This window comes from Cyprinodon tularosa, unplaced genomic scaffold, assembly GCF_016077235.1.
Source record: "Cyprinodon tularosa strain WSP-4 unplaced genomic scaffold, ASM1607723v1 ctg643, whole genome shotgun sequence".
NCBI lineage: Eukaryota > Metazoa > Chordata > Actinopteri > Cyprinodontiformes > Cyprinodontidae > Cyprinodon > Cyprinodon tularosa.
Window position 1 is genome coordinate 446935 of NW_024039389.1, and position 25418 is coordinate 472352.

General features: G+C 35.9%; 1 protein-coding gene across 1 annotated transcript in view; it reads left to right on the forward strand.

Moving 5' to 3' along the window:
• Positions 1-290: 290 nt before the first annotated feature.
• si:dkey-34e4.1 (capon-like protein) overlaps positions 291-25418 on the forward strand; it is a 28454-nt gene continuing 3326 nt past the window's right edge. The window contains exons 1-9 of the mRNA XM_038308670.1: positions 291-314; positions 703-795; positions 878-936; positions 1358-1466; positions 2626-2767; positions 5105-5280; positions 7896-8057; positions 8887-9091; positions 12451-12763. Coding sequence (XP_038164598.1) covers positions 291-314; positions 703-795; positions 878-936; positions 1358-1466; positions 2626-2767; positions 5105-5280; positions 7896-8057; positions 8887-9091; positions 12451-12763 — 1283 coding nt within the window. The remainder of the gene's footprint in view (positions 315-702; positions 796-877; positions 937-1357; positions 1467-2625; positions 2768-5104; positions 5281-7895; positions 8058-8886; positions 9092-12450; positions 12764-25418) is intronic.

Below are 25418 nucleotides of genomic sequence, written 5' to 3' on the forward strand. Positions count from 1 at the left end.
TAAATCAAACCATCTCTTAGTTGACTTTAGAATGTTGAGCTATTTGTTTTCCTGAAAAAAACAAAGAAAAAAGAACGAATGCTGCTGTTGATGTTTTTTAATTATTGAAGTAGAGAAAATACCTGCATAGAAATATATAGTGCCTTCCAAACATATTCCTACCGTTCCTACAAATTTTAAGCTTAGGTTGACTGATCTAGTGATAAAATCTTTAGTCATTCATTCTACAAATGTGGACTCTGGTGGAAGAGTGACAAAGAAAAAGTTAAACTAATTTACAGTTTGGAAACATGGGGAAAAATGGCTCTGGGAAGGTGAGACCAAGAAGTCTGTTAGTCTAAATGCTAAAAGCTACACCACCCTGAAAATCCACACCACTGTTCACCATGGTAGTGACAGTATGATGCTGTGGGACAGTAAAGCTGGATAAACCTTATTAGATTACAGATGGAGCTGGAGGGAAATCATGAAGAAGCCTTTTTAGAAGCTGTAAAAGACTTTGGACATGGTTGATCAGCTCCTAGATGACCAGTCTATCTGAAATTTATATATTTTAGCAGGACACTGGAAAATTAAGATCCACTGTGGTTTAACAGTCCAACGCTGAGTAAAAATGAACAATGTAGGCATCTCAGATTTAGTTTACTCATTCCTTTTAGACCCACTCGGAGACACTAATGTGTCTGTTATTTTCTTTTCCAGTATGAATTCAAAGCCAAGAACATCAAGAAGAAGAAGGTCAGCATTGTGGTGTCTGTAGATGGAGTCAAAGTAGCACTGAGGAAAAAACAGAAGGTGAGTCAGTAGGAGTAAACTCTACAATATGAAGGTGTTACATTTTATCCAGCCTTAACAGCGCTGATGTGTACCCAAACAGAGAAAAGAGTGGACATGGGATGAGAGCAAGATGTTGATCATGCAGGATCCAATATACAGGTCAGCTACAAGCTCAAACTGTCAGATGGAAACTTCCATCCTGATTATATTTATTTAATATATAGTTTGTTGGTCTTTGATTTACAATATGAATCTGTTATATTGAATTATGTTTAATGCATTAATCTAAGGTGTTCTTTCATGTTTTTAAGCATTTATGACTCATTTCTAAGCAACTACAGGACACACAAACATGACCATTAATCTCAAATTTTTAAACTATGCCTACACTAAGTTATCTGCAAACGGGAACTAATGTATTCACAACAGTAAATGTTTTTCTGTGTGCTGTAAAGAGTAAGATCTCTTCCACTTTGGTCTACCATTATTTAGGCCATTGTTTTAAATTATGAGTACTTAAAAAGTCAGTCTTTATGATTTTATTCCACTCAGCATGCCAACCGGCTTTCATCATTTACAGGATTTTTTACGTATCTCACGACTCCCAAGACTTGAAGATCTTCAGCTACATTGCAAGAGATGGCTCCAGTAATTCGTTCAGGTGTAACGTCTTCAAATCTAAAAAGAAGGTACAATTTGCCCCACTGTGCAATCTCCTAAAACACATTTAGGTGCTTATTGATGACAGAGAAAGTGGGTGAACATTTCAAGATGTTCATCCACAGGCTGCAGAAGGTTAAAGTCGCTGTATACATAATGGACTAGAGTGTTTTCTGGTTCACGAATGCTGTCTATTTTTATTTTGTTTTTGTTACAGAAACATTTAAGATTTTCCAGCAAATGGAATAATAGAAAAATGAAAAAAAAATCACATGCTTAAGGTACTTTTTAACTGGTAAAACTGGTGATGCCATTATTTCTTGGAAAGAAGCTATCCAAGCCTTGTGCTACTCGGATGACCCTCACTGGAGTTTACTATAATGTTACAGGTTTGCTGCCTTTTCCAGACTTTTACAGATATCAGACCCTCATTGGTTTCATTTCTTGAAGGGACTGTTCTGTTATAATATCTTTTACCCTTCTTCATGTTGTCAGATAGGTTCTATTTAATTGTTATCTTGACTCTACTGGTCTGGCCGTCACCATGTTTGCTTTTTGTGAATTCAAATAAAAAACATGGTTAATCACAGTTAGTCATTAATCCTGGTGGGTAATTACAATTTTAACATCAGAACCTGTTGGTTTGAATTTTTTTTTTTTTTTTTTTACTTTTTAACAGAAATAAATGTAAGAAGTTGATGCTCTTTGCCTTATGTTAAAATTAGTCAAAAATAGAAGAAATCTATCAGCGGACAATTACTTTTTTCTCTTCATTTTCAATTTTGCCTCCTTTTGGAATCCGTTTTTTGATCATGACTGTTCGGTTATCCATTTTGAGTTTTTAAATAATCTGGATTTCAATTTCTGTTGGCTCAGTTAATATCAATTCACTTAGCAGAACTACAGCCTACAGTGCAGTGCATACAAAGGAGCTGTGTTAAATGACAAGGCATACAAATGCATATTACAGAAAAGGATCATTGTCTTTGCTCAGATGTCCAGTATTTCCCTAATAGTCAGCTCTCCCACAGCAGTGTTATTCATATTTTATTATTTCTTATAAAAATAGATTAGCTGAGTAGATAAATGTGTTGCATCTTTCTTCTGTAGTGTTTCATACAGCATATTCTGCTCAGTTTTGAATGCCTCTCTATGCTAGCAGGGACCTAACTTTTCCCTCCTCCTCAGACTCAGGCTATGCGTATTGTGCGAACAGTGGGTCAGGCATTTGAGGTGTGCCATAAGCTGAGTTTGCAGCATGCTGAGAAGGACGCTGATGGACAACCAGATGGAGAGAGTGATAAGTCAACGGAGGAGCCCAGCAGCTACGGTGAGGACTTAATTGTATCTTAACAGCACCAAGAAATTGTAAAAAACCACATTAATGAAGCTAAATGTATTACCGCCGGGGAATTGATGAGATGTCATGATCTGATGATATTAAAATGTAAAAACACATTCTGTGGAGGGGAAGGTTGTCAGGCAAAGCGCTTTCCAGTTGCCATAGGATTGACCTTGTCTGACAAACCTAGCAGATAAATCACCTGGTAGAAGTTACTTATCATAAATACTAAGACAAATCATGAAAGGTTTATTTATGACTGCCAACAATTTTATATCGACTCCTCGGGATAGGTTGATGCACAGATGGGCAAATGAAGAGACCTCCCCGTGTGTCTTCATCTGAAGACTTGCTGTGTCTGTTAGGCTGTAGGGCTGAAAGACCACAGCCAACAAGAAGCAGTTCTCTCAGTGTAATACATGTTTGTATTTATACTTTTACTTTGATAGAACTTCAATTTTAACTGCTCCAAATGGCCATTGTTGCATTTAGAGGAAAAGTATTCCAGCTGTGAAGGGTGGCAGCAATCCTGTTACCGGTATTATTGGTATTTTGCTGGTGGAGGGGCTGCTGCACTGCACAAAGTGATCTCTGCCCCCAGGGAAAAACTTGATGTGGAAATAGTCTAACAAAATTACAAACAATCTAGCCTGGTAAACCAGACTAAATGTGAGATTAAATGTGTAATGTAGTCTGGCCCCGATGAATGAGACATCAGAAGATAGTTGATGAGAACAAATCTGCAGGCTTTGTAATCAGTTATTGTGGGCAACAAGTTTTAAGATGTTCTGTTACAGTTTGTAGGGAACAAGGAAACATTACTTTGACTCAGATGCAACTTCAATCCAAATTTAAAAGCATGTGAAAGGTTCTTATGTAAGAGTTTCTTTACATATTCACAAACAAAAATACTCTATGTATCCAGCTTTTTTGCATAATTCAGCAGGCTTTAAGTGTTATTTCAAGAAATGGAGAAGGTTGTCTTTAGAGACCAGACCAAAAAATAAATCCAAGGAACTTTTTGCATGTAAATCAAATAGAAGAAAGCTGGGAGCCACTCTGAAGACATCCAGGTCAAAAACAACTGCTACTAAAGTTTTATAATGACCTAGAAGACCAAAAGACAGGAAGACCCCGCACAAAATATAACAACTATTTATAGAAGTTATATATATAAATTTAACTTTTTTTCTGATCTCTTTAGCTGTAATGTTCAGATAGATTCATTTTTACTGATCTGTTTAATCAAGTGACAGAAATGCTGTAAGTATATCACAGTATGGATTATGTTGTGATGTGAGCACCTGTTGGGAACATCTGACACGCATGCAGTGACACAATGAGTCCTCATCAGATTCACCAGCCTCAGCTTGAGATTAGTGATTACCTCTGAACCTGTCAGCGTTTTCATCTACCTAGTTTGTTGTGAAACAAATAAAAGTTTCTTGTTTATACATAATTCACTTGAGTGATCTGACCTGGATATTAAGCCCCCCTGAGGCAAATGGTACCTTTTTGTTTTATTCTCAGCCAGAAACTGAAAAAGACTGAGGTTCTTTGCAAAGCTGTCTTTTTGAGACCTTAGAAGCTTTGAATAAATGTATTTTTCATCTCTTTAAACCTCAGCTGCTCAATGCAAAAAAAAACAAGCAACAAGCATAAAAGCAGCTTAAGGATTTTGGCTAATTGTGTGTCTTTGATTTTTTATTATCATTTTAAATCTTTATTTCAGGTGGATGTGCAAAAAACTATTTTTTATGAATACATGGTGGTATTAGAAACTTGACATTCTACTATTAGTGTCATATTGATTAAATAGCTATCCCAAGCAAGGATTCGCCTTTTAAGGGCACTTTAACCCCGAAATGTTGGTTTCCTTCTGAACGCGGCTTTTGAAATGCCTAATTGAAGCTAATACTACAGTAAAATTTTACCAGCTTATTATTACTGAGCAGTTATCAAATAGAAAAAGCAAAGATGCCCAGTAAAGCAGGGTAATGCACAAAATTAAGGAAAAACAAATACTGTAGACTTAAATGCCCTTTGAAACTGGTGTCTGTGGGCTGAACCTAAACTGAGCTAATAGCTGTAATTTACTGAGTGAAGCCCTGTTTCCAAGGCATTACAAAGCTCTTCATCATGTCTAGGCAAATTACTGTATTTTTGCGCTTATAAAAGCTTTCAACAATCTTGCCATCTATGTTAAACCTTTGAGTTTTGACTGGTTTAATCTCACTTGTTTTAGCTTTTAAAGGACCTTTGGGAATTTTCACCAGAGTATAGCACACAAGGAAGAATCTAAAGTTAAATCATTTTCTTTGTCAGCTCATAAACTCACAGGAAGTGAACAAGATGAAGAAGATGAAGGCCTACATGACAGAGGGAGTGGAGCAGGAGGAGGAGATTCTCTGGTTGGTGGTACACTGTGCGAGAAGACAGTCAGTGAGATTCTGCAGAGCCTGACTGAACTGAACGTGGTGAAACCAGGCCTGACTATCATGGTAAGATACTTGAGAACACATATGCACGCTTTGAAATGGTAGAGCTACATCAGCAAACATATGATAGGTTTTCTTAAATTTGAATATTCGGTCCTCTTCTACAACACTGTATAATTGTTAATTGGATAGTAAGAAGACTTTCTATAGAGTCCCAGCAGAAACGGGGCATGTTGCACAGGAGAATGTAACGGACAGTATAAAGTATTAACAGAGAGTGCAGCTGAATAGAGAGCAGTTTAATGGAAGAATCCAGAGGTGGGCAATGAAACATAGGGGCTTAAATACTGGAGCTGGGTTGGAGAAATAACTAGCAAACCACAAAAGGAGTCAAAGTAGCTGCAGGGCAGCTATAATAGGAATAAAAAAACACAGAAGCTGAGAGAGGGAGACTAATTATGGGCTGAATATGGACACAAATAACAAAAAAAAACAACTATCAATCAAGGGGCACAGATGTACAGAGACAAAAGAGAAATAACAGTAAATATCCAAAAAAAGCCTAAAGTGGCCTAAATGAACAAAGGGAACAACAAAAAAATTGAGGCAAGTAAAAAAAAAACAGAAGCAACCTGGAGATCATGACTCATCTATATCAGCTCACTTTGTTGCTGGTTATATAACATATGAGGAGAAGGCAATGTATAAGAAAAAAAACAGCAACAAAAATCAACAAAATGGCTAACAGAGAATTTATAACACAGGATTTCTGACATGTCGAAACACCTTTAACTGCAGTAATTCACTGGTTTAGCAATGTATTTATAAAGTTCTGCAATTACAGGGTTCTTTATAATTTACGTAGAATATTGAAAACCAATAATTACTTTGTATTTTTTCTAAAAAGACACATAACCTTCAGCCTTAACTTCCCCCTAAAGCGCATGAAAATAATTTTGATCAACTTTTGGCCAAAGATATTAAACAATTAGGAGTGGAATTTTTCTAATGGCCTAATTAAAAAACAAAAATATTTTTAAACTGAATGGTACAATTTACCACAAACAAGTATTAGGATTAATCTTTGTATTGATTTTAATTTCAAAGAATAGATCATAGGGTTCCAGATATTTAATTTCAGTTTGTTCATGTTTAATCAGCATCAGGCAGCAACTGAAGAGGAACAACAGTTCTAGCATTTAGCACATCCAGAACTCTAATCAAAACATACCGGTAATGCTTCTTCCACATCCAGAAAACAAGGGTTTTTAAAACTTACTACTTAGAACCTCATTAGTTTAAACGTGGTTTAAAAAGGGGGATGTAGTTTTCTAATCTTTTAAACATCTAAATTATATATTTGGCCAATTCTGCATTAGATAATGCATAATAAGCAATTCTGTATTTTGTACTTTTGAAAAAAGGAAGAAAATAGTTTGTTTTGATAACATTTTGGATCAGCTCTGTAGACCACATTTAAAGGTCTGCTACACACAAAAAACCTCTCATTTACTGTAGACATCCAGACAGCAAAGAGTGCACATTTTCACATACATAAACTTTCAAAAAGACCTTTTAAAACAGATAGTCAGTTAATTAAAGCCTCTAAGGTGGGGTTGACCTTCTAAATGTATGAGCCAGATATGTATTAGGTTCAAAACAAAGCTTAATTAAACAAAATGAATGTTTTTCAAACTTGCAGTAAAGGTATATTTGCTAAGATCATTTAATCAGGTCTATTGTTCTGCAACAAGTTTTATTTTGCAAAGCCATATGCATGGACATGCAAAAGTATTTATGCACTTGGAACTGTTTCCCGCTTTCATGTTACAACAAAAAGGTGTTTTTTTATGGAATTCACGTGTTTGAGCAACACAAAGTAGACCATCATTTTTAAGTAGAAATAAAAAAGATGTTTTCATTTTTTCAGTTGATATTTTTCATTTTTACCAGAATCTCTTTTAACACAGTTAACTTTTGCAAAATTATAATTTTGTATTACAAAAAAGAGGGAGGTTCTTAATACATGTATTTTCTGTTGGTTAATGTGTTTTAATTAAGATGAGGCATGTTCAAGATCAACATTAGTTGTTCATCTTGAACATGCCTGTTTTTGTTGGGTTCTGTTCCCCTCTAGTGGTTAAATTTGGGCATTACAAAAGTGCATCCACTTGTTTTATACACTGGCAGAAAGACAGACGGCAAAAATAGATTCCATGTGTTTTTATGCATGGATGCTGTCTCACTCAGCAGCCCCACCTAAGAGATACACATAAGTTTCTCAATGAGATCCCGCATATTAAGCAAAATTATCTTTCTCCGTCCATCCTTGTGCTGACATTGTGAGCTGCAGGGACTGTCCTTTTTCCTCAGAGAAAATAGTGCTGCTGCAGATCATCAGATAAATCATTTTAAAGTGCCCATGGGGAATACTGGTAGACAATTGGACCAGAGTTTTTTATACAAAGGATATGATATGGATCTCTGATTATTCTCTTTATTGTAATTTTGAAAAGAACATCTCAGATCAGATCTTTAAATCTCCAAGGACAGGGAAGCTAGTAAGCTTTTGGGAACTGAAAGCAGATATCTTAAAAACCACAGTGTTTTTTTGTTTTTTGTTTTTCTATTACTAGAACAATAACCTTTTTTCTTTTTTTTCTGATATATTCTGTCAGGATATTGATCAAAGGTCTGTCTACACTGTGACGTCCCAAGGCATCACTGCAAACAGCCCACGCTCTCCGTCTCTTACTCCACTGGCTTCTCAGCACTACCTGCAGCTCCTTCAGCAACAGCTGCAGCAGCAACAGCAGCACACGCAGGTGGCCGTCGCACAGGTAGGACTCTCACACAGTTAATTAGTTTGAGATAGGTGTGGCAATTAAAAGTCTTACTAAATGGAAGCTCACAAAGGTGTGAACCTTAGGTCAACCACACACAGGCTTACTGTTTTCCAATGGGAACAGTAGGAAGCAGATTACAAGCGTAAGAATATTCTGAAGATCTCTTCATATTGTCTTATTTAAGGATTTTTTTTTTTAATTGCATTAGATAATTTTGATTTCTGTTTCTTTAACTTACAAAAACAAAAAAGAAATTAACCTTAGCAAATAGTGCCATGCACTCTACAGTTGTTTTATCTTATTCTTTTTTGATAGATACACAGTAGACTGGATGTATCATTACGCACCTAATTAGTCATGTTTTTGGACAGTATATTGTGATATAATATAATACATTACAAGACAGTACAATTGATATAATATAATCCAAGATGCTCAGAAAGTAAAAAATGTTTAATGCTTTTTCTGCAACACTAGGGGGCAGCACAGAAACAAAAATAAGGACTGATATTTAACGATTACATTAACAGGTATTAAAAACTTCATGATATTTTTAGTAAAAGCTGCACTGCATTAATGCTTACCATATTCTTTTATGTGGAACTTAGTTTAACAAACCTCTTAGCTATTCAGCTTCAAGGAAGCTATGAAACACCAACAGCATTTTAGTAAATTGAAATGATCAATATGGAGGAGCCTTTATTTTTTAAGTTATGGCTTATTATTTGAGTGGGGTGTGAGGTGAGATGCAATGGGAAATTAGACAGAATAATCAAAGTGGCATTTTAATGGATTTACATTCTGCCCTCTGCTCCTCTTTAAGGTTCAGCTGCTGAAGGACCAGATAGCAGCAGAGACCGCAGCTCGCATGGAGGCTCAGGCCCGCATCCACCAGCTGCTGCTGCAAAACAGGGACCTGCTGCAACACCTGGCGCTGCTCGTGCAGCAGCTGAAAGAAATGGAGGGCCAGTCCCAAATAAAAACACAAGAAGGCCAGTCACAGCAGGACACTCAGGCTAACAGACTCGGTAAGTGACCCTATGAATGACTAGTAGGACGGGGGGGTAATTTAATGCAGGCAATGTCAGGTCAGCTTCCTCAAGTGTTACTGTCTTCACCACAGGCTTGTTTCTTTGTCTGCATATGAAACAAACAGTCGTTGCACTAATCATGCTCACATCCTCCCACTGCCTGCAAACAGAATATGTTTCATTGGTTCAGAGGCTTTTAGGAATCCAGCCTTACAAAGAGTTTTCCCTTCATGCCACTTTAAACATTTTACTGAACAAAACAGAGAAAGAAGCTGTCATCAAGGTGGGACTAAAAGCAATTCAATAAATCCTTAATGATGGACAAGGCTTTTTCTATTACATTTTTGATAAAAATATATTTTCAGTTCATGTTCTTTCATTTTCTCAGATGTAAATAAAAAGAATAGAAGTAGTTATTTGGTGCAAAATAAAGATGCAGTAAGAGATTTATGGGTTAAATTTTTTATATTTTTTACATAAAAATTTTACCTTGAGTTTAATTAAGTTAGCAGATTTAATTTAACTAATTTAATATACAGCTAAGTAACTAAACTTATTTCATTTCCAATTAAACTGAATTCTCTGGTTAGTGAAAGCTATTATAGAGGCAGGAAGCAGTATTAAAATTAGATGTTTCTTCTCATTACTCGGACATAGCTCAGCAGCAACTCCTCCGGGGCATTTAAACAGATGATGTAAAATATCTGATATACTGAAAATGTACCTTTCCTCTGATTTGCCAATCACACTAATGTTCATTGTGTGTAACAAAGAAATTATAACATTGAAGTCATGGTTTGATAAAGATAAGTTGTCGGGGCGACAGTGGTGTTGGATGTAGGAGTTTGTCCTGAAATCAAAGGGTTGACTTTTCAAGCACCGGCTCACGGTTTCATTATGCACTTGGGCAAGACACCTGCCCGGTGGCGTCAGTGTGTGCGTGAATCAATTAATGTAGAGTTAAGTGTTCAAGTCCTCTGACTTGAAAAAGCACTATATAAGTACAGCCCAAAATATTTAGATGTTCCATGAGTATAACACATTTCTGAAGATCTAATGTATGTTTTATGTAGTATGTTAATGTTGAAATTATGTGCTATTTAGATTAGAACAGTAGGACAGAACCATGGAGGATTGAGGTTAAATATATTCAAATTCCATCCACTCATTTTTGTATGTGAACCTAATCTCTACTGTATTATGTTATTAAGCTGATAACTGTGAATAATTAAACAACATAAAGCAACTGAGCAAAAAGCAGGCTTAAAGACCCTGATCCAAAATTTAACATCTTTATTAGCAACAATGTGAATTAATTGGAATTTTGCATTTCAATATGATTCACTTGGATGGATCGGTCTGTGCGGCCTTAAGCTGAAAGAAATAATATAATATATGACCTTAAAAGAAGGTGCATGTGGTTAAACAAAAACAATATTGCTTATTTATAATTAAAAGGACTAAATTTAATCAGTTCTGTCTGTTTAAAGTCAATCTGCTGTTTGTTCCCTGTAACCAAGAAGCAGAGTGGAAAGAAGCACCAATTTCCACTTGGTAAATTGCAAAGGATTGGATATCAAAAATTAAACAATGCAGGGCGTTGTTTAAATCTGTTGAGTTTAAATTATATTTAATTAACAACAAAATACTGCAGTAAATATGAAAAAATACTAAAGTAAAATTATGCTTTAAGGTTATCATCAGAAATGTAGACACCATAACTGACCTTTTTGGTCTTCATAGTAATTATTTTCTGTGGTGGAAAATGCGGCACATCACTCTCAAAGTCTCCTCAAATGGAACAAGATAGTGGCAGCATCATGCTGTGGGAATGTTTCTCCTCAACGGGGCTTGAAAGGCCTTCGGTTAGGTTGGAGATTCGCTTTGCAGGATGAGAACAGCCCTGAACATCAAGCTAAAGCTACATTTTAATGGTTTAAATCAAAGCAAATTCTGTGATAAAATAACCAAATTAAATAGAAGACCTAAGAATCTAGGGAAAAACTTATAACACCGTTTACAGATGGCAGTCTGTCTGACTAGAAGATGTTTTACAAAGAAAAATAGGCAAAGTTGTTAAAGATAGATATCATATGTGTTGCTGTCATTAAAGAGAAATAAACAGTTCTAAAAGCTTTGATTAAAAGCTTTAAAATATTTATGTAAAGAAGTATATATATATATATATATATATATATATATATATATATATATATATATATATATATATATATATATATATATATATATATATATATATATATATATATATATATATATATATATAATATATACACTACTATATACTGTATACTACTATACATGGCAGCACTGAAACATTTGTGGATGGTCTATTATGATGTGTTCTTGGTGGTCTTTAAACTACAAAAAATAGTATTTTGAATGGAAAACAAATTTTAAAAATGATCGATACTGACTGTGAAACTTTGCATAACTTTTATAATAGAAACTTAGCTATTCTTTAAAAATAAGCAACCAATCAGAAGGATTGTAAATAACAGCAGACAGCTGCCACAGTATGTCCATTGCTCATGTCTGATACATTCATGGAATCGTTCACACCGATATGTTTCAATACTGTGACATCAAGGCTGTGGTTGTCTCTAATTCTTTGCACATAATGATTATGGTTGATGTTAAACCATAATAGCAACAGAGACGCTTTAATTTCAGAGCACAGAAGCAAGGGCTTTAGTTGGATGTCAGCAGGATGACTTCGACTAATTATCACTAAACACAAATTAGACTAAGGCTTAGGTCATCCTCATGTCATCCAGATCAAAATGGTGTATTCATTTGAGGCATATTGAAAAAATGAGATTCCTTCAAGAGTATTTCTGTTTTTTAAGCTGTAATATTTGAATGTAAAAACTGTTCCTCAACTTGCCTTTGTTTTATAGCCCAAGAGTTTCACACACATTCTTTCACATTTCAAACTGTGCAGAGTTCATTTTTAACTGCCTTCTGTCTGCATTATCCCACGCTTAGAGGCTCTCAGTGAGAGTTCTGTTTGAATGAAAAACAGGTATTTTCTGGTCCTTACAATAATTTTTACTCATCTGTATTTAAAATAGGTAGAAAAAATGTGTGATTTTCCTTTAGTGATGATAAATAAACACATACTGAGTTTTCCCTTTTGTCTACACGTCGTATAATTTGTCACATCGTGTTTCATGCTTTTATTAATCATTTTTTTCCCTTCTGATAAAAAATTACATGATTGGGGTGGGTGGTGGGGGCAATGACAGGTTCTCCTTTGTGCTGAGTCATCAAATCATAAAGAAAATCTAGCTTTTGGTTTTCTTTTTTTCTACTATCCTCTCTGTCTCTTCCAGATGCTCCACAGACGGCACCCAGTTCAATCTTTACTTCAGAAAAATCATTATCCTTAAATCTGAAAAACCAGTACAATCATGCCTTGGACCAGCTCATCACCTCCGCTCCTGCATGGCCCCTCTACCCCAGCCAAGGGGAGTGTGCAGAGTCCTACCTGAACCTGCTGAACCTGGAGAACAACAGTAAACCAGCAGCCCCGCTAACTGAGCAGGACCCCTTCATCAGAGCCAATGGCACAGTGGAAAACAAGGAGGGCTCCAACAGCGAGGTCGTCCAGTTCTCATCTAGAAACTCTGCAAACGTGGATGAAAAGTAAGTCTGCTGATGTCATGCTGAGAATACGCAGGTCCATGCTGCTTTGTATTGTTTCATTATGGATAGATAGCTGTCAAGAAAGCAGGAAAAACGAAGCGTCCCGAAAAGTGGTTTAGTTTGTTAAACTGATTAAAATATAGTATAATCTTACAAAAGCCTACTTCCATACTCCATATATATTACTGGTAGGTGTTATGCAACTATTATTTCATACAGCTACTGCATTCTGTGCACAACCATAACTTTTTTCTATGGTTTTACTCTTATTGTTTCCCCTTCAGAGAAATATCAAGATGCTGTGTAACAAGTTAACAAAGAGAAAATGCGTAATCACTTCAGCATAATTTACAAAATCAAAATCACTCTTTATGCACTTTGTATAGCAAGTTTTCATATAACTACTGTTTTGCATATAACACGGATATTGAAGGTAGTTAAAGCAAAAAATTACAACTTTATATCAATGAGAAAAAATCAATTAAATGTTCATTTTTAAACATCAATGTAACCAAGTAAGTACCAGCATAATCAGAGGAAAGAGTTTTTATACTTGTCTTTTTCTTCACTTTAGCATCTCTTCAGGTTTTGTCCTGATATAACTTTTTCATTTCCAATGGGATTCCGATATTAACCTGATCTGATTTTAGCACAAATTATGCATCTCTTTTTTTTTGTTTTCTTTTTTGCAAAGGGATAATTGAACATCTTGCAGCTTAAAGGGTTGTACTGTATTATCATCTACATAGAAATAAGTGCTGAAACAATTAATCAGATTAATCCAGATTAATCGATTATTAAAATAAAAATCGTCAACTAATTTAGTGATTGTTGAATCATTAACTGGAGTATAGATATTTTAAAATGTGCCTTTAGCTGACTGAGTAACCCACTTAGAGCAGTAATTTTACCAAAATGCAAAATATATATATAAATAAATATTTGGAATTACAGATAAAAAAAAAAAACTTTTTGTCCATCAATATGCTGTATCCAAAACTCTTCTAGTGGAAAAGTTTTAGTTTCACCTGGTTTAATTTCGTAAAAAGTCTTCTTTAAGGAAGCTTTGGCCACCCGATTATTAAAGAATCCGCAAATTAATCAATTTGCAAAATGATCATCAGTTGCTGCCATAGTAAAAAGGTTAATCAGATTAGATGAAAATGCTTCAGAATTCATAATTAACTATTTAGCTGGCTGTTTTTATTAAAGCAGACAAATCACGCTGAACCATCTTCTTAGTGTCGATCCAGTGATTTCATATTATTTTCAGCATCTACTGTGAAATCAGACACAGAAAGTCGTTATCATGAAATATAGTTGGATATTTTTTTTCTTTTTAATAGTCAAGTGTAAAAGATTACCTGAAGGCCTAACCCAGTCACTGCTTGATTCTGGAAGCTGAACTCTGTGACTTTTGGATGGAACCAGATCAACCATTTTCCTCTCCAGATCCCTGTTTGTACTAAGATAAGCACATACTGACTTGGCTGCAATTTAACCCAAACACATAAGGAGCATCAGCCTGGTGTTGATATGTTTAATGTCCAAATGTATACGTTTAGCTATACAAACGTGTTGAAGGTGTCAGTTTGTGTTCTGGGTAACCAGGCAACGCTGACGTGAACATCCTGTGGCTTACTCTGTTATTGCTGGAGAGCAGCTCAGCTTGGCAGAAAGGGCCTGCAGCTAATGAAAGAGCAAGCGTAATCAAGGGATTATTTGGGACAAAAAAAGGTTTGAGTTAGACGAACAAAATGGGGATGAGATTTGAGGTCAGAAGCAGGAATCAAAGCAGCCTGTGAGAGAAGGAGACGTGAGAAAAAACGCTGTAACTCAATCAGCTTTAACTCCTGGTCCTGTCTACGTTTTTATTAGCTAATACCTTCTCTAAAAAAGGTTTTAAAGTACATTTCACAAGAGATATTATCTGTTTATTCAGAAAGTCATCAATAATAAATTAGTTTAGCTTTTAACGGATATAAGAACATTTGTTTCCTTTTGTATTGCACTTGACATACCTTAAGTTTTGTACCTTGTAAAAGGTGGATATAAAATGTGACACATACCATAAATTAAGTAAATTTAAAAAGCTTTAAATCCTCTTAAAAAACATTTATAAAATAAAATCCGAGACATCCTCTAAACAACAGTTTTCTTTTAATATTCTGTTTTCTTTAATCTCATTCTCACTCCCAGAGTTTGTTCTACTCAGAAAGTTCTCTGTAGACAGGCCAGCGTAGTAACATTGTTTTAAAGGCACATATACATGAAATGACCACATACACTGACTTAGTAGAGCTATGCGTGTTGCTATATACAAACTGTTATTACATATATTATCTCTGTGAGTTGATCTGAGACTTCCATGCTGTGACAGCAAGTGAGTCTGAATTAGAAAAGGCAAAAAGCATTTTTTTAAATCCTTTGCAGAAGGAGCAGCAGTTACAGTATGTATCTGTAAGTGGGAAGCCATTTTTTTTTCTCTAAATTATGTAAAAAACTACTAATGGTCCCCTTCCTGTATTTGACTATTTTTCCCATTTACTCTTACAAAATCTGTTGCATCTTGCAAAATCCTTAAAGCAGTCATATTTTTACTAATTAAAATTAAAAATGTTTTCTTCTTTTGTATCTATTTTATGTTTGGCCTTATCATGCTTATCCTCAGTTTGCATTGGTAAAAGAAATATTATGGATGACCTAAGTTCTACCTGAACTTTAGTGACCTTTTAGAAGTAGAAGAATGTGTTGCAGTGACAAGTAGAAAAATGTTTGGTGAAATGTAAGCAGCATTCAATGTTTCTCTGCTCTCATTTCTGAATTCTTTGCATCACCTCTGCTGCAGTCAGACTGCCCCCCCACCACCACCGCACCACATATTTTATTGCTTTCATTTTCTTTTGTTTTCTTGATTCCCCCAGTGGATTACTGTTTACAGCCTGATTTTTTATGTCCTGCGAACTGGCAGACTAACACTCTAGTCTCTGCTCTCACCGGTCTGACCTCTCCCCTGCATCAAGCAAAGCAGTCAGTTCTGACTTCCCGTTAATCTTTGATTTTACTATTGCCTTCCATTTTGAAATATCGCCATACTCTCTTGTTCTCCCAAGTTGAAAAATATAAACAGTCATGTGTGGCTTATAAATGCTTTCACATCTAGAGTATTTGGTGGACATAAACCTTGTTAAAAACCGTTCTCTCATAAACCTGTAAAGCTGACCTATCTGGGCTATTTCTGGTCGTTCTCAAATCCCTTATTGATACTTAGCACCCCATGGAGTGGACCTCAATGGGAACAGTGTAGAGTCTCACACTTATGATACAAGGCAGAAAATATTTAACATATCTCTGCAATTTTGTTCTGTTTTCAAGCTTTACTGCTGCAGGATAAAATGTATGCAGCTGATGTCCTGTGAGCAGCTCCATCTTTGGACATTTTAGTGCTGCTTATTCAATGTTTGGCAAGAAATACTGTATATCACTGCACAGTTTTGTCAAATTCCCTGTTCAACTGGGTGATCAGACCTTCTATTGTGGCTGCAAAGCATCTTCAATCCAAAGCACAAATTTTATACTCAGCTGCTTCTGGGCAGAAACTACATTAGTGTTGTCTTAGAAGTCTAACCCAGGCACTTTAATTCACACCTTCAGTTGCTCTGCTATAAAACCACCAGCTAGGCAGAAAGGTGCAAATTTTTTCATACTCAAAATCTCAAATTTTAAATAGTTAAAAACCATGTAGGGGAAGCAGCCAACATGAGGAAGAAGGTGTTCTATTTTTTTTAAACTCACACTTTAGGCTTTGACACAAAATATTATCAAAAAATGAAAAGATTTGGCTTAATATTCGCTTGTCGAGCCAATCAGAGTGGATTTATTTTAGTTTTTTTAAGTACACTTGATCCTAACTACACATACGTTTAGTTACTAACTGCTATAGCCTAGCATGTAGTGTAGTGAGTCATGCTTTACGCAACAGATGGAGGAGTTATATGTGCCAAGGTGATATCATATAAGGATGTTGTAGTAGACTGAAAATATTTTCTGTAGGCAGAATCTCCACTATGTCGGAAGGTGACTCCAATCAGGATATTCTCTGAGGATTACGCCTTCCTGTGATAAATGTCGGCCCTTCCCAGAGATCCTCTAATATCCCAATTTTTCAACTGAAGTGACGGTCTGACTAAAATTTGAAATCTTTTAAGCTGTGGAGCTAAAAACTGCACCCTGCCCACACTCAACAAAGACGAACGCACATGCTGCCCAGCTCACTATACGAGTACAGAGAAACCCTGAGCAATTTTTTTATCACAAATGAGTTCTTCATGTCCGATAAGGACTGCTTTTCGCCCCCATAGCTCCATCAGTGGTGTACGCTTCACAATCACATTTCCTGAAATTATCTGCAATATTCCCTTCCACTCTGTCACTATTGTTTTAGCCGTTCATCTTTAACATCAGGGCCAGAGCTGCACCAGCATATCTCCTCGGCCTATAACCCAATTGCAAGGATTTGATGGGGATGTAATGGATGATGCTTCCTGGCGTTTAGGCAGAGCCGGTGCTGTCAGCTAGATTTACACACTGTTATGTGGAGCTCGCTCAGAAATAGATACTGTCAAACAGGAAGCTTACAGCTGTGCCTTTGGACTTATTGTAAGACTAAAATGATCGTCTGGGGAGCTGGAGGGTCTGTTAAGAATAATATTTGACTCCGGCTTTGTTGAGCTTTATAGAAGATCAATATGTAGAAGTTTTCTAGCTCTCTGCTGGGTTCCCTGATCACCCACGTACATTCAGAATAAAGCAAAGGTGTTATAAATCCCTCGCAGAATCAAAACCCACCTTCTCCTATCTGATAGGAATCCACCACCTGCTGCCTCTATCCCACTTCCTCTCATTTTTATTTTTTTGAAAGTAAAACAAAAGCTTGGTTTAAAAAGGAGAATGCAACACATGTTTTTAGAATCACCAACATCACCTTTCCTTGTATATTACCTGCTGTTATCTAGAGCTCCTTTTGGCTCTTTTCCGATCTGAAAGCTTTCACACTCCACTCTCGATTGCCTGCATTGTTCCGCTTTTATTGAGCAGAGGAGATAAACACGCTGCGCTTCTGAGTAATTTCGACTTCAGACACCGCAGGGTGACCCATTGCAGCTTCTTTAGCACCTTTTCTACTCCGGTCTCTTCATTGACTTTTTAGCGACATTTAATTAGTCCAAAAATAAACGGTTTCCCCACTGTGAAAAGCCTGAAACGCCTCTAGTTTAGGGGTCCTACCAGTGGTGCTGCAAGTTTCCATTTGTGAATAAAAATTTAATTACAACCCTGCAAGAAGCAGGACAGGAGCCTCTCCTCAGCATTAGGACAACTGTTAGTTTTGCATAAGTATAACAATTTAAAACATCTGAGCATAAGTAAGGATCAGGATACTTTCAAACTGGAGAAATTATTGTATTGGGCTGAAACAATTAATCGTGATTAATCAATTAGCTAAATAATTGTCAACTAATTTAGTAATCAGTTAATCGTTAACTGGGGTATAGAGACTCTAAAACATCCCTTGAGTTGACAGAACAACCCACTTTGATTAATATTTTTGCCAAGGTTGTGAAAAATATATTAAAATTTTGCATTCATGATTAAAAAAATACCTGTCAGTATGCTCTATCCAGAACTCCTCATGAGGAAAAGTTTTCATAGTTTAATTTTGTGAAAAGTCTTCAAGGAATCGTTTGCTATCCAGTTATTAATCAATTAATCAATAAAATTATCTACAGATTAATTGATTAGCTTAATAATCGTCAGTTGCAGCCATAATTGGAACAAGCATGAACAAAGTTTGAGAAATGAAGGTCAAATGAAGCCTATAGGAAGCAGCTTGTGAGTTAGGTTAGAGGTTCTGCTGCTTTATATGTGATCTTTTACTCAGGAGATAAAACTGCGCTCTGCTTACTGTGTGTTGCTACGTGCTGCTTGTCTGCTGCTCCTTGTTTCTCTACCGCCTTCCCTTTACAGACACCGACTCCCCCTGCATCACCCTCTTGAGGGTTGAGGTCAGACAACTTCTCCTCACTCTCAAAGGGGAGGAAGACAGGTTCAGGGGGGCAGAAATGCTCCCATCACTCCACATGTGAGCAGAATGGCCAAGGAGCAGAGACTATAGCCTAGATGCCAAACTCAAACTTAAGCCGTTGTTGTTACTAAAGATATGGTTGAATATTCACACAAACGTTATCCCACCAAATTGTTACCCCTTATCTTTTATGCAGTTTGAAAATCAGTCACAGCCTCTTATGTTTACACCTCTGCTGATTAAACTTAGCTGATTAACATTTGCACCACCTCTCTAGGTTTTCTTTAGCCCACTGTATGACAGATCCTCTACTATGCTTTAACATCGGAACCCCTCTGGACTGTTTGTCTTGCTTTCTTGCTGCAGTGACTAGGGAGTATGTACACATCACTTATAATTCTGCAGAAATGTGTATCTTTGTCACACCAAAATTATTCCCCCTAGAAACACTAATTCTTATAGATTATAATTTAAAACAGTATTAAAAACTAATCCCAGGGAGATATAAATAAATGAGGAGTTAAAGCTGACAGTAATTATATCTGACTTTATTCTTTGGAAAAAAAAACAAAAAACTTCTGATGTAGAACTTTTTTTTTGCCCCCAAACCCAATAAATTAAAATATTAACCAAAACTACAAATACACTAAAAAAGAAGCATCTCTTGTCGGCCGTTGCTGTCTATTATACTGTTACACATAGTGTGAATATTTCAAGCCTTTCACTTACTGGTAGTGCTAACTGAAATTCATTGTCTCAGAAAATTAGAGAATCTTATAAAATCAAGTGGAAAATTTTATGAACAGAAATAGCAAGTATCTGGAAAGTATTTTTGTTCTGTTGTGCTCAGTAATTCTTTAAGGCTTTTTTTGTATTAACACTGCATGAAAGCAGCATGGTAAGGAGGTAATGAAAGCTTGGGTTACTTTTGGATCATCTGCAATGTTGCATCACAGATTTACTGCTGGCCAACCAAGCACAACCACTTAATCGTCATTGAAACGGCCTTAGCTTCTACATGAAAATAAAATCAGTGTCTCCATAAAGTGCTCAAACACCTCCTAATCTAGTTTTACTGTATGACCAACACCAGCAAATGGTCTATGGTGGTCTATGGAAACTGTAAAATATTCAGAAGTTTTTAGATGCATCCCTTTTTCCAATGAATTGTATAATTGTTATAACGTTGTTTAATATTCAATGTTTTTTTTAGTTTTGTTATAGATTTATTCAGTGTGAGATTATTCTTCTATAAAAGAGCATTTATTGATTTAATATTCTGCATTAGAGGCCAGAGTTTAAACTCAATTTGTAAATAAAAGATACAGCATTTTGAAACAGATGGGACATGTTTCAAAATAATTGTTATGCTACCTTAAAGTGGAGGCCCACGGAGGTACTGCATGGGGGTCGCAAAAGTTTTAGTTGATTAGACTTTTTTTTCATATTCCCCCTGCAATTTTTTTCCACTAATTGAAATGTCTTTAAACCCACATTAACATGAAGTTAACACAATGTAGTAAATAGATAAATGGAGGCAGAAGATGTCTTTCAGTCATCAATGCACACATTCAGCGACACACAGGAGCTCTTTTAAGCTGATAACCGTTTTATTCACAACACCTGTCCCATTAACCAGGAAGCAGAAATACTTTAATAATCCCAGGGAGAAATTACTTCCGTTACGTTACTCCATCTGTAATAGAGTGACTATAGGACCAGTTTGATATAACACAATTTCATACAATATATCTAATTAGGGGGTCCCCGCCCCATCTTGCTATCCGTTTGGGGGTCCTTGGCCTGGAAAACGTTGAAGACCCCTGCCTTACAGAACTAAATTACCACATTTTATTTTATTTTTATTTCACTGTGTTTTAACAAGGAAAGGCTTCACTGAGATTAAAAATCTCTTCCACTTTCCTGGCCAATAACAAAAAAGAAAAAAATAGGGCACAACATTCAGCACACAAACAAAAATGCACAATTGTTAACCTGGAAAAAAAAAAGCAAACCGAAGCTAAACATTTTACAATATGAACAAGAAAAAATCGTGTAAAACATCCATATACTGATGTTCCAGTTTCCTTATCATATACATGTATTTTCTAAGAACAGATCCTTCTGATTCTACAAAGTTTTTGTAAAAGTTTCCAAGCAGCAAGAAGCAGTAACGTGAAAGCCTTCTTAAATAGTGGAGCTGGCAATAAAACCAGGTAGGCACAGAAAAGATGGTAAGAGCCAGAACATTTCTGAGAAATATGCATTTGGAAATGATAAAGCTGATCAAGTAGACATTTATAAATAAGTAAATACAGGTACTGAAGCCTGTGGACGCCAAAGAGAACAAACAAACAGGATCATAAAGAACGCAGCGATGTGTAAGAGCTCTGAGGCCAACGATGAACCTCAGAGCTCCTTGATGCGCAGTAGAGCTCTCAGACTCTGAGCTGATGAGTGCATTATGTTACATCGCCAAACAATGGCATGAATGTGGCTGTAACAAACCTCTTCCTGGCCTTAAAGCACAGATGAGCCCAGTTTTAAATAAAGAAGCACAGCCTTTTAATATGCAATATAAATTAAATCTGTCAATCTAGAGTCAAATATATTTGTTATAGCTTATAAATTCTATTTGAAGCATCTGAAAGGTGGTTATCTGTGGTTGGATTTGGGAACTATCTATTGTTTGAGAACAGCAGGACTTTTGTTATGTTTGAATTTAAGATGAGGTTGTTTTTTTATAGTTTCAAAAGCTGCATGTAACTTAGCAATGGCTTTCTGGCACCGCTTTTCCTGCATTCTACTCTAGTTTTCTGTGGTCCAGCAGATAATCTCAAACTGATCACAGTGGGGATATTTCAATGGTTTTAGTAAACCAGGGGAGATTCCCAGCCTTTACTGGATAGTCTTCCCTGTGATGTAATGCTAAAGGCATGGACTCATATTAGAGTGAAATACCAACCAAACCAGCAGCATTGCTCACTTACTTAATTACATTCCTGTCTCCCACTGTGTCCTTCTAGTTGCTGCCAGGGTTTTTAAATGTCCAACACAAAGAGGCTCTAAAGTCACAGATGGCTGGGCGATCACTGGCCTTAAAGTTCATTTCTCCCCCACTTGGCTCCATGATCATCTGTAGCCTAACTGCTTCCTTTTTTTGGTACAGGTGTGACGACCCGCTTCTGCTCATCCTCCTCCTCCTCTAACTCCCCCATAACACCCACCCACCCAGCCAGCAGCTGCTGCCTCAAACCTCTCTTGCATCCCATCGCTCTGTCCCCATCCTTCTCTCATCGTTTGCTGCCTCTCCCCCAGGAGCCTGGGGTTCTCTCTGCCACTACATCCGCCCCCTCCTTCCTCTTTTCCCCCCTCCTTCTCTTCCTCTCTGCCCCTTCTCCTCCCTTTATGTGAGTATTACTCACCATAAACAGCATGTGTCTGTGGCACGAGCATGGGACTGGGCATGTGGTGGATGTGGGCGTCTGTGGGCTTGTGTGTGGGTTCACCAGAGATTTTTTTTTCTAACTAATGCATAAGAACCTCCATTTGCATGCAGAAATTTCTCTGCAGATTAATAACGAACTTAGCATAATCAGTGAATAGGACATAGTATGCGGCAGCTTCATTTTTCCAACGTGTTTTGCTTCTGCAGGACCTGCTTGAGGAGCAGAAATGCTTTTGTCAAGCTTTCTCATCAGAGTGGCTTAGGGCTGAACTTATAACGCTGTCAGAGCGGTCAGAGGCATGTTTTTATGTGCACCCTGTACCTTCTCACATTTCGGGGTCTGATTTCTGATGTATTTGTCACATGCATGCAAAGCTTTGCAGTCAAGCCTCCTCAATAGAAGAATAGGCAAACCTGACAGTTACAGCGCCATTTTTTTTTGTTCATTTAAAAAAGTGTGTTTAAAATCAAGAATGTCAAATTTCATTAAATTAGAAGTAAAATAAAAAAGTACTCTTAGCAGGCACTGTCATACAGCTTCACTTGTATTAACATCATTTCTTGTCATGCAAATGGATAGGAATGAAAGGAATGCCAATGATCACTCTTATTTAAACCTCAGACTCTGTCCAGCCTGGTAGCCAGTTTAGATAAATTATATAATTTTGTTAATCTATAAAACACACTAGGAAAGGGTATTATTAAAATGTAAACACGGTTTACTTGTGTTTTATTCAATCACTTAGCTTCAATCTAAGAATTTAGATCATGATAATAATGAATACGTCTAAAAGACTATTTTATTAACAAGTTTTTTTTTTCTCTGTTGTTTCTAAATCTCTGTGTTAAAGAAACACACGTTTATTTTTGCACTTAACTGTGGTGCTTATTTAATTGCCCCTAAAAACATGCAAAAATCCCTTACTGTCTTTTTAAGAGATACTATTTTGGGCTTTGAATACATTTAACTGCATAAAGTGAACAGAAACACAATACTACAACTAAAAAGGAAAGAAAATAAACATAAAATTGGCAAACTCAGTACCTTACCATAGCGAGGAACTGTTTTCCTGGAATTTGGGTCAGCCTTTTATTTCTGGTGAAAGGAAATTTTATTGCTTCACTTTATCAAAATATTAGGGCAATCGTTCTGCTGGCTATCTGGAAAATTCAGAGGTGGCTGCTTTCTGTTGAAACAGGAACTGTGATATAAAATATGTGCATTAAATAAATCTGAACGTGGTTTCGCCTACCATCATTGCCTGTCCTTTTAAATAGGCTTCTAAAAGGATGCTCATAAATTCAGGTTGACACTCAAATCTTATGGAAAACCGTAACTAAAAGACTTGAAGCTGCAATAGGCGGAAACAATTTCACTCAATTTCATATTCGTGTGGTTAATCCTATTAACTTAATGTATTTGTATTGATCCTATATATAAAAATCATCCTCGGCAGATATATTGGCCGAGAATTCATTTTGTTTTACCTATATTTTATAACAAAGATTAGGGCTGAAACAATCAGATTAATCGTGATTAATCAATTATTTAAATAATCGTCAACTCATTTAGTAATCGATTAATCGTTAACTAGAGAATGGAGACAGTAAAATTTTCCATTAGCTGACAGAGCGACCCACTTAGAACAGTAATTGTATAAAAAGGAATAAACATTTTTTACATTTAAGATTTTAAAAAAATGTTTTGGTCTGTCAATATGCTCTGTCCTAAACTCCTCAATTTGAAAAGTTTTGTTTTAATTTCGTAAAGATTCTTCTTTAAGGAACCTTTGGCTATCCGATTATTAATCGATCAATGAAAAAATTAGTAACAGATCAACCGATTTGCAAAATAATTGGTTTAATTACAGCCCTAATTTTATTTAGCTTTTATTAGAAACTAAAAATTAAGTGTGGAAGAGCTTCTAATATATTTCAGACATATATTTATTTTATTCTAAACATAGCATACTTCATATGATTTTGTTAGGATTTTGTTATTTTACTATCCTTTTACACCCTTTGCTCTTAGTCTCAGTTACGGATTTTTGTAATATTATAATAAGCTAACTTTAGATATACCTCCTGTGATTAATTTTTTGTCAATGTGCATTTTAGTCCCATGGGGGGAAAATATTTTTCAGGATTTAGGCGCACTTATACATAAAATTGATAAATAATTATGGATTGTGAAACATGTTCTAAATATAAAAGGCTTTATTCCGCCTGAAAGGTGACTTTCTCACTCTGAGCTGATTTTAATTTGCCTTTGTTCTTTTGTACATGATTGTAAAGCATGAGCGTAAAATAAATGCCATTAGTATTAGTAACTCTAAAGCTGAGGATATCATCTAGGTTCATTTGGAACACAGTTTGTGTTAATGTTTGAAAACCATCCTGCCCATAAAGAAAAGGCTAATTATAAACAGAGCAAGAAAAGACCTTGTAGTAACTTGATTTACATTTTTCATCTACAAAGATAGAATAATTCATATCTGCATTAGAGAAAAGGGGAAAGATGTTACGCTTAATCTATTAAATAATTTCCATGGACCCTCCTTTGTTACAAGTGCCCCTGAATCAAATACTTATTGCTGTAGCATTATCTTATTTAAAATATCTGCTTTAGAATTTTAAACTATTTTTATATGGCCGAATTTGGGCTAGAAGCTTGCTTCCTGTCGTATTTTTATACTCCAAGCATTCATCTGCCTTACTTGAGGAATATATTCTCTTGTTTTTATAACTATGAGGAGTTGGTAATACATTTATACCTAAAGGAAGCTCAATGTTTAATTGCTAATCAAACATTCTTTAACTCTCTAATCAACTTTAACAAGTAGCCTACTGTAAAGCATGCATTAAATACATCTGTTTATGTTTATATTCTATGATGTGTTCATGGAACCGATCATTATTTTAGAGTATGTTTGATAAAGATTATTTCCCCACAAATTAAATTTGCTAAAAAAATTAAAAAAAATCAAAGTCTTGCTGCTGCAAAAACAGGTGACTTAACTTCAGCACTATAACTTTCAGAGGATAAATATAAAGGTTACCTGCACAGATCCAGATAGACTTGAGCCTGTCACACCTTAAGGATTTATCCAGCATATGCCTGACGT